This window comes from Carica papaya, chromosome 2 (assembly GCF_054855325.1).
Source record: "Carica papaya isolate Zhongbai chromosome 2, ASM5485532v1, whole genome shotgun sequence".
Lineage (NCBI taxonomy): Eukaryota > Viridiplantae > Streptophyta > Magnoliopsida > Brassicales > Caricaceae > Carica > Carica papaya.
In genome coordinates this window covers 6493890-6509153 of record NC_142310.1, presented here as the reverse complement: position 1 = coordinate 6509153, position 15264 = coordinate 6493890, and the positions used below count along the sequence as shown (strand labels likewise).

General features: G+C 34.5%; 1 protein-coding gene and 1 long non-coding RNA gene across 2 annotated transcripts; both read right to left on the bottom strand.

Moving 5' to 3' along the window:
• Nucleotides 1-165: 165 nt before the first annotated feature.
• TT5 (Chalcone-flavanone isomerase family protein) lies at nucleotides 166-3455 on the bottom strand. Its single transcript, XM_022034720.2, has 4 exons — nucleotides 3175-3455; nucleotides 2928-3086; nucleotides 791-1014; nucleotides 166-536 (listed from the first exon to the last, which is right to left on the bottom strand). Exons 1-4 carry the CDS (start codon nucleotides 3284-3286, stop codon nucleotides 318-320), a joined length of 714 nt encoding a protein of 237 aa, XP_021890412.2. The 5' UTR covers nucleotides 3287-3455; the 3' UTR covers nucleotides 166-317.
• Nucleotides 3456-12909: 9454 nt separating this feature from the next.
• On the bottom strand, nucleotides 12910-14236 carry LOC148268709 (uncharacterized). The gene is made up of 2 exons (XR_015816712.1): nucleotides 13794-14236; nucleotides 12910-13206 (listed from the first exon to the last, which is right to left on the bottom strand). It is a non-coding gene; the product is annotated as an uncharacterized LOC148268709 (long non-coding RNA).
• Between the last annotated feature and the right edge of the window lie 1028 nt (nucleotides 14237-15264).

The window sequence follows — 15264 nt, the reverse complement described above, 5'->3', positions numbered from 1 at the left end:
AAATGATAAAGTAAAAAAGGGTTAAAGGGGAAGGTCGGGAGCACCGACATGCTTTTGATGCATCTAAATGAAGAAAATAAAGCTTAAAAGAAAAACATATATTAAGATGAATTCATTAATAACTTTCATATATGCATACGTATATGTATTACTTTATTCTGCAAATACCCATATAAGTTTTGGTTTATTTCATAAAGGAGGTAATGAAACAAAGATGAAAGAAAGAGAGGGGGAGGGGGGAAAAGCTATGGTAATCTCATCATGCATGATTCATAAATTGGCCACATAAGATAAAAGCATTATACAGACAGCAAAATTTATATTATTTCATCAAGCTTTTCAGATTCTGGCTTCCCATTTATTGTTTCATCCCTTCCTTTGATTAATTCTATTAATCTTGTAGCTAAGCTTCTCTTTGCTGCCGGAGAGACGCCATGTTTGCCGATGATGGACTCCAATATTGCCTCTGCGAGCAACTTGTTCTCTATTACTTCCTTGCCAACTTCTGGTATACATTCATCTTTAGAGAAGGTGATCTGCGAAAGAAAGAGACATGAAAGGATATTTATTAATTTGACTTTTTTTTTTTTTTACATATAGATATCGAGTTTGCTATATGATTCATTCTGATTTATATAAATACTTAATGTATTTTAATCTTCTGTTTTGCTATGACCTTCTTGCTTATGTGATACAATATAAATACATCTAATTATATTTATCAAAAGTTGCTAACAGTTAGATTTTAATTTATGTCCTTTAGTAAAATTGATTAACTTTTTTTACTTACCGTCAGAGATCCATTGGGTGATTGTGTGAAAAAGATGGAAGAGCCTGGTGGGAAATTCTCGTCCTTGAAGACTCGGAGGAATTTCTCAATTGCTTTTGCTTCTGCATCGGTGTAAATTCCGACTGATTTCCAGAATGCAACACAATTCTCTGTGACTTTCTCCGAGTATTGTTGACCCGTTAATGGCAAGATCATAGTTACCCTTATGAATTTTTTGAATGGACCTATAAGTCAGGAGCAACAATATTGTTTATCACAATCTAAATCATTATAACTACAATCATATATGAATACAATACAATGAGCCATTCTTATCACACACTTATGGCATAGCATTTGTCTTATATGTACACTAGCTTTGTTTATGAGTACGCTAAATTTAATTTATTCGAGATTATTGATTGATTAATTACATGATAGAGATTAACTTTTATAGTAATATTATATATATATTGAAAATATTATTTATATATTTAGAACACAATTTTAAACAAGTAATTAGTCTTTTATTATATTTATCATTTCTTAACATATCTCAGAAATCACTTTTTTTTTTCATAAAAAAAAAACAAAAATTTTATAGATTCTTTTACTAATTAAAGAAAAAAAAAAAACAATAGTAAATAACATTTGAGAACAGTACATCATCGTTTCATATAAATATTACAACATAATACTTCATTAAGAAAATTTTAGCATTATTCTTTGCTTAATACACAAAGAACAGAATAAATGTGTGCTACCTTTTATTATTTTGCTAAAACTCTAGACACTAAAGACAATTAATATTGGGAATTTTATAACTATATGAGTCCCGAAAAGGAGTGCGAAAATATAAATGTTATAATTCTTTAAGGCAACTCGAGGTCATGGAATTTAGTCAATTAGATTTCTCAGTAAGTTTATGTAGATGAGCACAATGTTTTGGTTGAATTCTACTTACATTTAAAGTTAAATTACAAATATTTGCCTATTAATAATAAAGGATAGGAATTATGTTATTTTGAACTGTAACAAGATAAAATAAGAATAGCATTGACTGGTGTTATAGTACAACATAAAAACAATATAAAATCTTATTAAAAAAATATTTTATTAAGTGTCTTTCAAAAACGTTTTAGGGAGTTATTTTTCTGAAAAATTATGACTAAAAGCAGAGCATAAAGTCTTGAAATTGCTTGGGAGTTTTGAAAATTTAACAAGATTTCAAAACTATCTTATATTAATTGAATCTATCTTTAAGTTTGGTGATTGCTCTAATGCTTTGAGACAATACTTAAATCTTGAACTAGTATTAGTATTCTAAACTTATTCTAAATTTTTAATGCTTCTCTAAAGTTCTAGATTATTTTTAAGTTTAACAACAACTTCTGGATTTAATATTACTATAGGGTATTAGAATTGTCATGAATTTCAAGATTCACATATAATAATATTCAAGTTTCATCAAGATTTCAAAATATTTCTTGGGTTTTAGGTAGTTTTTCAATCTCGAAAATATGTAGAAACTTTTGTGGGTGTAAACGCAACATCATGGTTGGAGACTTCTCCAACCAACTCTAGAATTCCAAAACTTTCCTTCTCCCTAAATTTATTATCAGGTCTGGGGGCATGCTTTTGGGTCATGAGATTTATATTCGTAGCACGCAACAACTTCATAATCTTACTAGTAGTTTTTTAAGTTCCAAAGTTTCTAGGTTTTCAACAATCTTTTTATTTAATAAAAAAGTTAACCGAGTTTTCTCAGTTCACACCCAACAAATACTTCTTTGATAACTTACACCAATGCAATCAAACGCTAGTAGACTACCACTAATTCTCCATGAATTGCTCGTTTTCAGTTTAATTTGATATATAAAGGAAAAGGAAAAGGAAAAGGAAAAGGAAAAGGGAAAGTGAAAGGAAAAACAAAACAGAGTAGTTCATGTTCAGCCACTTTATTTAACTCCAATTCAAAGCATTAAGCAACTCCGAGCTGGACGTCGGTGTTTCGTCGGCGGCATTCTCTCCGATTCACATATCAGCAACTTATACCCGCTATTTAAAGAATAATAACGGCAATATCGAAATCCAAAACGAAGAATAAACGGCCTATTTCGAGTACGTTATAATCTAAATCTGCTAATTAAATCTGTACCTGTAACGACATCCCGGAAGAACTCGATGGACTCCGTCAATTCATCGGCGCTTTTTCCCTTCCACTTAACAGCGAGCGACGGCACAGCGATATCCTCCAAATACACTCCGATTGCCGTGAACTTCACGAATTTCCCTTGAATATCCAAACCTCTCACCCCTGCAGTACCGCAATCAACACAAATCGATCAAACAGAACGGGCAAAGGAATTAGCAGATGATGCGCACTGAGTGAGTGAGCCACTAACCTGCGCCGCCGAGGAATAGAGTTTTGGCAGATCCTGGAGGCTTAACGAATCGCGGGAATGTAAAGGCCTCTACCTGCAATTCGGCGACGGATGGCAACGAAGACGACGACATTGTTTGTTATGGAGATGGTGGGTGAAACGGTGCGCTTTTTATAGCAAAGAAGCTGGAGATGTTAGGTAGGGCTTGACCTGTGAGTCGGGTTGTTGGAGTTTTAATGTTATTGACGGAGAGATGAGAAAGGTGGGTGGAGGATGGAAACGCGAAGAGAAGAATAACCAGTCTCTTCATGGCTAGCACTGTAAATATATAAGCGGTGGGGAATTCGAAACAGACTTAACTGGCAATTGGATTAATGGAAATGCGTGGGATTTCAATTTTATTTATTTATTATTGTAAAAATGATGAATTATTATAATATTTTAAGCATAATAATTCAAATTTTGGATAATTAAGTCTAATTTAATAATAGATAGTAAATTGTAAGAGTAATATTATATATACAAAAATTACTGATGAAATATTAGATAAATTATTATTATTTTTTAATCCACATCAGGTATATATCACATTGATTTTTAGAAAATTTATAAATTAATGAGCATATTGAAAAATTGTGTGTCAAAAAAACCCATATAAACTCAATGATAATAGTTTAAATTCCTTAATGTGTGACTTACAAGCATAAAATAACTTTAATATATATATATATGAAGATATTAAAGTTTAGTATTAAAATTTTAATTTAAGAAAATTTATAAATTCTCTAAGGAAAATTATTTTTGACCACAAAAATGTTTATAATGCTACCAAATAACTTTTAAAATTTATAAAATAAATATTTCCTTTTTGGGAAACATTAATTTTTATTTTGTTTAAGAAGAAAAAAAGAGATAAAGTCACCGTCTCTTCATTTAAAAGTGTTTTGTTCAATTTTTACTTTGTGTACGAAAATTATTCTGACTATTAAGATTTGATTCATAAAAGATGAAATTTGTAATAACTCTGGAAATTCCAAAGGAAACACATTATAAATTTAGTGCGGAAGCAAAATAAATAATTAAAATTTACATTCCTTACACAATAACTGAAAGTATCAAATAGGACTCGCGGAAATAGCTATTCTAAAAGAACAACTAATAACCAATGAAATAAATTAAAAATAAACAAATTAAACGTCCTACTTGCAATTCTCTTGTTGATCGGGCTCTGGATCCTGATTTTCTTGATCTAAAATAGTTGATGAAAGAATGAGCTACATTAGTCTAGTAAAAATATCATGTTACTCACTGATACAGAAATGAAGGTTGATAGAAATCATAAAAATAACTAATGAACCTCTTAATTAAGTAAAATCATTTATCATAAATAAAATCATTTACCGTTTACTTACCGTAGTGAGATTTACAAAAACAACCTATAAAGGTAATAACATAACACATATCATAATTTTATTTGCAATCGGTTGGAACAACAATTTTCTCTTTCATCAGCCTATTGGTATCCATGGGGGTCCATATGTATATCCTCACAACGCGTGAACCATTTTCTTTAATATTTTCAATTAACGGGTCATCCCCATACCCCATCCGGTATGAGCACCAAATTACTAAATCTCGATACCCCGTCTGGTATAAGGGTGAAACGGACCGTCCCTGTACCCGTCCGGTATGAGCGCTAAATTACCAAATCTTGATGCCCCGTCCGGTATGAAGCAACGTTCACGGTAAGGTTCTTTATATACCCGGTTCGTCCACCATCTCCTAGAATATCTAGTAAGGCTGCTGTTTCATCCATTCACATAATCAAATAATTTTTTGTTGACCTTTAATTTTCAGTTTTCCAATTAATTGTAAATCACATAAAATAAATAATACATGTATCAAGGAAACACAATCGAATTATCATACCAATTCTAGTGTATTATATGCATTTGAAACTGTAAAATCATCAATTAGTTAAACATTGCAAACAGTAATAAATAACCGATTTCGACTCCATTAGTAATCTTTAATTATCAATATTTTTAAATCACGTAAAATATCATATTACTTACAATTAGACTTCAATTCTATAACAGGGAATAAAGTGAGAGATTCTTACTAAAATTGATGTTCAAAATGCTAAACTTATTGACTGCACCTACTGCCGGTCCTCGAGTTCCCTAAATTTTTCTTTGGGGATTAAAATACACTTTAAGTACCTAGAAATATTTCAAAAAATCCAAAATCAGTGTTAGAAACCATTTTTGGCCAATTTCAGAATTTTGGCACGGCAACTTCGTCGTGCTCCGGCGACGGCACCGCCGCCCGCGGCAGTGGTTTACCTCAGGTCGGCTGTTTTCGACCATTTTTGTATCAATCATTGAGAGAAAATACGTTAAGGGGTCTCAATTGGCCGAAAAAAATTAAAAAATCAAAACTCACCAGCGGCGAAGTTCTCCGGTGCGGTGAGTCCGCTGGCTCACCTTTGCAGTTGGGTATTTTGCTTCGGTCAACTTGTAGAGAAGGAAACTATGATTACAATAGTGGAAGAATTATGCAAAACGAGAATCAGGAAGGGCCTCATCGGATGCATTTTTTGTATTTTCCTGTAGCGACGGCTTCGGCCTTTGGTCGCGGTTTTTTGCCAATTCGTCGATCATTTTTCTCTGATTTGACCATGAGGGTGTTTAAAATCAAATTTCGAATAAAGTTGAAATTTTTTACCTTTTTTGGCGATTGGAAGTGGCTCCGGTGCGGCAGTGGCGCTGACGGTCGGCTTTCTTCGACCGGGGGGTCTAACAGCTAGGGTTAGGGTTTGATGTAAAGAGGGTCATTTATATCCGTCTCTTTTTAATCTGAATCGTCCATCATGTTTGATCTGGACCGTCCGATCGTGATTAAATAGAGAGTAAATTTGGACCGTTCATCACAATTTAATCTGAACCGTCCGATTGCGTTTAAATAAAAAATAGATCTAAACCGTTCATCGCGTTTAAATCTGATCATCTGATTGTGTCTGGGAGGGAATGGATCCGGACTGTCCATACGTGAGGGAATGAATTTGGATCGTTCATGCGCGCGGGAACGAATTTGGACTGTCTGATCGCGGGCATGTGGATTGTCCGCGTGGCTCCGTGTTAGCGTCCCTTGCCACACGGTGTGCTTCGATTTGTCGAGTTTGCTGACTAGGAGTCCTACGTGGTATAATTTTTCTAAATTGTATTGTGATCCTCAGTTTTTGAATTTTCTTTCAAAAATACCCTTAGAACCCAAAATTTTACTATTTTTTCCAAAATTATTTTTAATTTCATCATCCATTTAATTTTCTCTATTTTTACATTAAATAATAGTTAAAAAAACAAAATTTAGATTATATATATTAATTTGAATATTAAAAATTAAATTCTGGGTATTACAACTCTCCCTCCCCTTAAATGAAATTTGGTCCCTCAAATTTATTTTTCTCTCACTCAATCAAACAGTCGGGGATATTGGGCTCTGAAGTCTGATTCTACCTTCCATGTGGCCTCTTCTGGTGTATGATTTTGCCATAGGACCTTAACAAAAGAAATTTTTTTGTTGCGGAGTATTCTACTCTTTCGGTCTACAATACCGACCGATACTTCCTTGTAGGACAGATCCTCTTGGAGAAAAAGGGGCTCGTGGACCAGGACGTGAGAGGGGTCTGGGTTATACGTGCGTAGCATGGACACATGAAATACATTATGGACCATGGATAATTTTAGAGGCAGTGTCAGTCTGTAGACAGCGATGTTTATTTTGTCTAAGATTTCAAATTGCCTAATGAACCGGGGTTTAGTTTCCCCCTCTTGCCAAACCTACTGATTCCTTTGAAAGCAGTGACTTTAAGGAACACCCGATCACCTTTCTTAAATTCTAAATCCCTCCTCCGGGTATCCGCATAGCTCTTCTGTATGCTCTAAGTTGTCTGAATGTTCTTCCTGATCTTAATTATTTTAGCTGTAGTTTCCTCTATAAGATCTGGGCTAAATAATTTTTTTATCACCCACTTCTTTCGAACAGATCAACGATCTGCATGGACAGTCATACAACGTCTCGTACGGAGCCATGCCAATACTTGCTTGGTAGCTGTTATTGTAGGCGAAATCTTTTAGCGGTAAATAATCATCCCAATGGCCTCCAAAGTCAAAAACACATGATCGGAGTATATTCTCAAGTGTACGGATTATCCTCTCTGATTGTCCATCGGTCTAAGGGTAGAATGCAGTATTAAGGGACAGTTTCGTCCCCATGGCTTGCTGAAAATTAGATCAGAACTGAGAAGAGAACCTGGGGTCCTTGTCGGATACTACTATCACTGGCACTCCATGCAATGTGACTATCTCCTGAATATACATTCTTACTAACTTGTTCAAGGGATCGATCATCCTGATGGCTAAGAAGTGGGAAGACTTGGTAAACCGGTCAATAATACCTAGATGTCATCATGTTCTGAACGTGCCCTAGGCAATCCTATCACGAAATTCAATGTGATATGTTCCCACTTTCACTCTGAAATTGGTAATGACTGAAGTAGCCCGCCTGAACGTTGATGTTCTGCCTTGACCTACTGATATACTAAACACTTAGAAGCAAAGTCGGCCACATATCTTTTCATCCAATTCTACCAAAATTGGAGTCGCATGCTTTGATACATTTTAGTGCTTATGGGATACGTGACAAACTTTGAAATATGAGCCTCTATCATGATGTCCTTTTTTAACTCATTGTTACCTGGAATACACACTCTGTTCTAAAATCTGAGCAACCCATCGGTAGAGACTCGAAACTCTGAATTAACTCTCTATTTTGCATCTTTCTTAAGGGTTGCTAGAATAGAATCGACGGAATGAGCTTCCTTTATTCTCTAGATCAACTCAGGTTGAACAGTCAGGTGAGCCAAACATATGACTATCTTCAGGTCCTAAAGTCGTACCTGTTGTGCGGCCCCTATTACCCTATATTCTGATACCATCAAGTGAGCTAATATATCTGCACTTTTTTTACTGAGTGCGTCGGCTACCACGTTGCCCTTACCTGGGTGATATAAGATGTTACAATCATAGTTCTTGAGAAGTTCTATCAATCTTCTTTGACACATATTGAGATCCTTTTGAATGAATATGTATTTTAAACTCTTATGGTTGATATAGATTTGGAATGTCTCCTCATACAAGTAATGACATCAAGTTTTCAAAGCGTAAATAATTGAGGCAAGTTCATTTGTTGGGTAGTTTTTCTCATGACTATTCAACTGTTTGGACCCATAGGTTATGACCTTCCCATGCTGCATTAGAACACAACCCAACCCTAGGTAAGAGGTATCACTATAGACCGTATATCTACCCGATTCAGCAAGGCCAACACAGGTACAATAATCAATCATTTTTTTAGTTCTAAAAAATTTCTTTCACAGTTCTCGTTCCACTCAAACTTAGTATTATTCTTTGTAAGCCGAGTCATAGTGGCTAGGCTAGAAAATCCTTTCACAAACCTGCGGTAATAACTTATCATTCTCAAAAAGTTACAGATCTCCTTGACTGAGGTCAGTTTTTCTCAGCTGAGCACTGCCTCAACCTTTTTGGGGTTCACTGACACTCCATCATTTAATATAATGTGCCATAGGAAGGTAGTCTGTTCGAGACAGAACTCACACTTACTCAGCTTTGTATACAACTTCATTTCTCTAAGAACTTACAAAACTTGGGTCAGATGGTGAGCGTATTCCTATCTATTTTTTGAATAAATTAAGATATCATCGGTGAACACAATAACAAACTGATACAGGAATTGTCTAAAAATCCTGTTTATCAAGTCTATGAAGATGACTAGAGCATTGGTTAGTCTAAATGGCATGACCAGAAACTCATAGTGTCCATACCTTGTTTAAAAGGCTATTTTGGGAATGTCTTCTACCCCGATCTTTACCTGATAGTAACCTAAACATAGGTCTATCTTGGAGAAGACCTGGACACCTTGCAACTGACAAAAAAGGTCATCGATCCTAGGGAGGGGGTACTTATTCTTGATCATGACCCTGTTCAGACCTTTGTAGTCAATACATAACTTCAACGTCCCATCTCCCTTTCTTGCAAATATGACTCCGACACCCCAGGGGGACATATTATGTTGGATGAATTCATTGTCTTGCAATTCATTGATCTGTTTCATCAGTTCTTCCATCTCAACACGACTCATGCGGTAAGAAGCAGCCGAAATAAGTTGGGTGTCTGGCTGAAGGTCTATAGTGAATTCGACTTCTTTATCCACTAGCAGTCCAGGTAGTTGATACAAGAACATATCTAGAAAGTCTCAGACTACCAGAATCTCTTGAATACAAATTTCTTTCTTGGATTTGCTTAGTTAGAGAAAATAGTCGGGTTAAAATACTTGATAATAAGAAAATTTACCATGAGGGAGCAACTGTTAAAGAATTTTATTAATTTATAAATGACTCCTCATTAGGAGGGTTAAATACAACCCTCTTGTGAAAATAATCTACGATGACGTGATACACCGCTAGCCAGTTTATTCCTAAAATTACATCAAAGTTTCTTGTGTAAATTTTTATTAGGTTCACACTCAATTTTCTATCTGCTATATTTATGACATAAGCTCTGTATATAACCTCTCCCAGTAGTGTCCTACTCCTAGGAGTAGACATAAACAACACAGAATCAAGTTTTTCAGGTAATACATTTAATTTTGATACAAAAACATGTGAAATAAATGAATGCGAGGCACTAGTATCAATCAAAATATATGTAAGATGGTTACAGATAAAGTACGTACCATGTACCACGTACGGGTTGGCTTCTGCATCCTGCTGAGTGAGGTTGTAAGCCCTATCTTGGGTAGGAGGTCTGGCCTGTTCTGGTTCTTCGGACACTCCCTTGCATAACGTTGGACGCTACCACATATGCAGTAAGTGTTGTTGAGGTGGTAGCAAGGTTGGTCCCCATGATCCTTGCCACAGTGCTGATAAATCCTACCGTGTCCTGTTGCTCAAACCTTAGGGAAAGCCTAAGTCATCGACCTGAATCTCTTGTTCTGTTGAACAGGTGCAGTAGGTGCTGGTCTGCAGTGTAGAGCCGAGGGCCTGAGGTTCCCTATTGCTGGAGGAAAATTGTGAAGGTTCATCTCCACTAACTTTGCCTTGGCCAGAACAGCCGAGTAAGTACTGAGCTCGAATACGTACAACTATTGTTTGATCTCAGGACAGAGACTCCATTTGAACCTTCTTGCCTTCCTACCTTCATTTATCATGCTCTTAGGGAAATACCTGTCAAACTTTAAGAAATTTCGAGCATATTCTGATACAGTCATGTTACTCTAGACTAGAAGTGCAAACTTCATTTTCTTCGGATGTTGGAGATGCTCTAGAAGGTACTCTGCATTGAAGGTCGTAAAAAATTATTCCTAAGTGACTTGAACGGGCAGGGTGGCTTGCTTGAGTTGCCACCAGCAGCCTGTTTCACCCACTAGTATGTAGGTGGTAAGTATGACCCTTTGTTCAAGAAAGCTTTTTCTGTCTCGGCTAACCAGTACTCGACCTCTTCAAAGAAAGATCCTCTTATAAAAGTAGATGAGTTTAGTCTTTTATACATCTCAATGTAGTCTGAGTCCATCATGGGAGGAACTAGGTCCCGTAGAAGAGGGACTGGACTATGCTGAGGATGGACTGGATGACGATGTGGTGGTACTGAATGATATGGTGGAGACACCAGATTGTACTGTAGTGGTACTAGGTGATGCGGTTGGGGTATCGGGCTATACTGTGGTGGTGCTGGGTGGTACTATGGTTGGGGCACCGAATCATATTAGAGTGGTGCCGAGTGGTACTGTGGAGGAGCAGGATCGTATTGAGGTGGCTCGAGATCCTCTCACTGTAGAGATGGCTTAACCTGTGGCAGCGGGGGAGGGTCAAGTAGTTCCTTCGTTTCCTCCCGGGCCTGCTGGGCAGCGATTAGTCTCTCCAACATCTTAAATAACTGGTCAACATTCTCTCGAAGTGAACTCTCTCGGGCTGCTCGGTTTAGTGGGGGTCTTCATCTCCTCATCTATGTACCTGCATTTCACAAAGAATAGTTGAGTGATAATTCATTATTTTTGGTTTCCTAAGGATTTTGTGTAAGGAATGATTCCAAGGAACGCGGCTCTGATACCAACTGTAACGACCCCGGAAATTCTAAAGAAAATAAATTATAAATCTAGTGCAGAAGCGAAATAAATAGTTAGGGTTTACATTCCTTACATAATGACTGAAAGTACCAAATAGGGCTCACAGTAATAACCATTCTAAAAGAACAACTAATAACCAAGGAAATAAATTAAAAGTAAACACACTGAACGTCCTACTCTCAATATTCTTGTGGATGAGGCTCTGGATCCTGGTTCTCTTGATATGAAATGGTTAATGAAAGAATAAGCTACACTAGTTTAGTAAAATACCATATTACTTATAATTAGCCTTCAACTCTATAATAGGGAATAAGGTGAAGAATTCTTACTCAAATTTATGCCCGAAGTACTAAACTTATTGACTGCACCTACTAGCAGTCCTTGGGTTCCCTGAATTTTTCTTCGGGGAATAAACGCGCTTTAAGTACTTAGAAATATCCCAAAAAAATCCAAAATCCGTGTTAGGAATCCTTTTTGGCCAATTTTGGAATTCCGACACAGCGGCTCTGTTGTACTCCAGCGACGGCACCGCCGCCTGTGGCGGCGGTTTGCTTCGGCTCGATTGTTTTTGACCGGTTTTGTATCAATCCCTATGAGAAAATATGTTAAGGGACATCGGTTGACCGAAAAAAAATAAGAAAATCGAAACTCACTGGCAGCGGGGTTCTTCGGAGCGATGGCTCAGCCAGCTCACCTTTGCGGTTGAGTGTTTTGCTTCGGTCAACCTGTAGAGAAGGAAACGATGATTACAATGGTAGAAGAATTACGCAGAACGAGAATCGAGAAGGGCCTCATCGGAGGCATTTTTTTTATTTTTTTGCAGCGGCACTGCTGGGCTTTGCCTGCAGTTTTTAGCTAATCCGCTGGTTCTTTTACTTCGATTTGACCATAGGGGTGTTTAAAATCAAATTTTTTTCAAAAATACTCATAGAACCCAAATTTTCACATATTTTTTCCAAAATTGTTTTCAATTTTATTCTCCATTTAATTTTCTTCATTTTTTACATTAAATAATAATTAAAAAATAAAATTTAGATTATATATATTAATTTGAATATTACAAGTTAAATTCTGGGTATTACAGGATTGTCAACATACAACTTGTTTATCGTAAAGGAAATCAGTATGCAGACTATCTAGCAAATCAGTCTTTTGACTGATCTTCTGAACTACATTACCAACAGTAACCTCCTACAAAAATCCTAAATATCATTAGAGAGAATCTCATTAGGGTTTTCTGGCTAAGAATGTGTAATATTTAAACATTTCTTTCCTTCTGATTATTGTATTTGTTGTTCTACTTGAAAGAAAAAAAAAAGAAGGCAAAAAAACTTGTACCTTTTCTATTTAACCATTTAATTTTTTTCTTTCCTTAAATTGAAGCTCCTCAAAATTAATTTTTATTAACTAATTATTAGTCGGTGCCACGTGTATAAGTCAATAGCATTGACTGACTACATGTTGACATTGTAATTTGTAATTTTATTTTTTACGGTCAACTCTCAAAGTCAATGCAGTCATTAGTAATTTGAACAACATAATATACGGAGATGAAGTGAAATTTCTCAAGAGAGACTTTTATTTTATTAAAAACAATATATAGAGACCTATCTTTTATTACAAGGAAGATATACATGTATGTAGAACATTATTTTCCCTGTATAAAGGATAGAACTAGTAGTATTATTTTCTTGATGATAATATTAATTTAAGTATATATTTATATATACTTATAATTTCTTAAGTTAATTAAGCATATTCCATTGTGCATTTTGAAAGATATATTGTTTATTGTATATTTGTATAATGTATGGAAGCCTCTCTCCTGTTATTCCTAATGGCCTGTGCCTGCAAAATATAATAATTTAAACAAAAGAAAATTATTAGAAAGAAGAATCATCAATGATCAATCACATACCTCTTCTGTAATATATATATATATACACACACACACACACACACACACGCACATGAACCCACAGTTTGTACAATAAGATTAAAAACTTAATATATGATATCGTATTCTTAAATTATTAATTCATAAAAATGCATGGATGATTATTAATTTTACTAATGATAAATTTGGAAAATATGTAACACATATATAAAAAAGATAAAGGCAGCACTATATATTATATAGTAAAAATTGAGAGAAAGTGATCATAGTTGTACTGTATCAGTGGATATACATATTTTTTTTTCAATAAATTCGTACATCAATTAGGTAGATAATATATATAAATAAATTACAATATAATATAAATAACATTAACATAAATGAGAATATAGTTTAACTGAAATTTATAATTTTTTATAGAGAGAAAAATGTATTATTTATTTAATTATGAAGTATTCGTAAATATGTATACTAATTAATTATAAACTATATATACTAATCATTAATAGATCAACATATGTAATACATACATACATACCTTATATAGGACACTGAAAATTTCTTAAAGGCCCCCTGCCACAGTCATTAACGAGTACTCCAACAGTAAGAGGTGCTACTATATTTCTATTGAAGATCCTGCCTCTAAGAACAGTACAAAGACACACAGCAGCATCTAAATCTACTAGCCCTTGAAGCGCCGGGCAACATGCCTGTCGTAGTGGTATTACCACGTTTACTCTCCCGCTCAATATGTTCGCGCATAAGTTTAGCCTCACCGTGTTAATGGGGCATCTCCTATTCGGTAACACCGGCGATGGTGATGGAGTTCCTGGTGGTAATAGAGGTCCAGCCAGCGATAGCTTCGAAGTAAGGAGTGAAAGTGCAATGAGGATTGATAAAATAGTGCTTAAAGCAAGCTTCTCCATATTTTAAAAGTTGTAAAATTTGTTTGAAGGTTATGTCAAAGAGGAAATTGTGTGCATTGGAAGTCCATGAAATGCCCTTTTTATAGGTGACAAATGCCTTTTTTTTTTTTTTTGTCAGATTAATTAATTAATCTCTATTATTTAACATAATTACAAATAATTATTACAAAGATTATTGGGTTAGAGTGCAATTAAGTTAAAAGATAAATTCATAAGTTTAATTGGTATATTTCAATTCAACTTTGATTTCATAATTTCCTGAGGGACTAACAATTCAAAATGAGCACACCATATTTATAATTCTTCATAAATGGAAGAAATCCCTAGCACATACGTCGTCCGCCATTGTAATTAGGTCTTGGGTCTAATTGGGGTCGCTCTATCTAACTAGCTGTGCCAGAAGCTACTTCAACATTACAAAATGGACTTTGGGTTTAACTTAATTTATACAATATATTTAGTTACGGCCAGATTAATTTTTCGCCAAATAAAGTATGAGTAACAAAATATTATAAGATTTATTCAAAGTAAATTTGTTTAGTATTTTAATGGGGATGGGATAATCTACTTATATAAAACACATAACTAAAATTTTATGAACCTGCATTTGGCTTTTTAAAATATATCTTAAAACATTAAACTTCATCTCATGAAAACTAAGTAAAATAAAAACATATTAAAACAAATAATACCATTTGTTTTTAAGCAACAATTAATCATTTAATTAATGAATATAATATGTATATAATTTAATATTTATCTATACCTATCAACAACATAATGATTCAGTAGTAAATATTTTTGTGCTTTATTTAAAAATTAAAAATTTAAATTCTATTAATAACATAAAATTTATCAGTTTTTGCATTTATTACAGATTCGTAATATTGACTCTACAATATTTGATTCAGTACAACAAAAATATTTAACTCACTATAATATTAATAGAGTTGCAATTACTAAATTGGGTTAAGTCGCAATAGAGTTGCAATTTCTCAATAAAAGAAATATTACATGAGAGTTATGTTCTATTAGTTGGGCACCGAAATAAAAACTTTACTTAATTTTTTATATATTAAAATA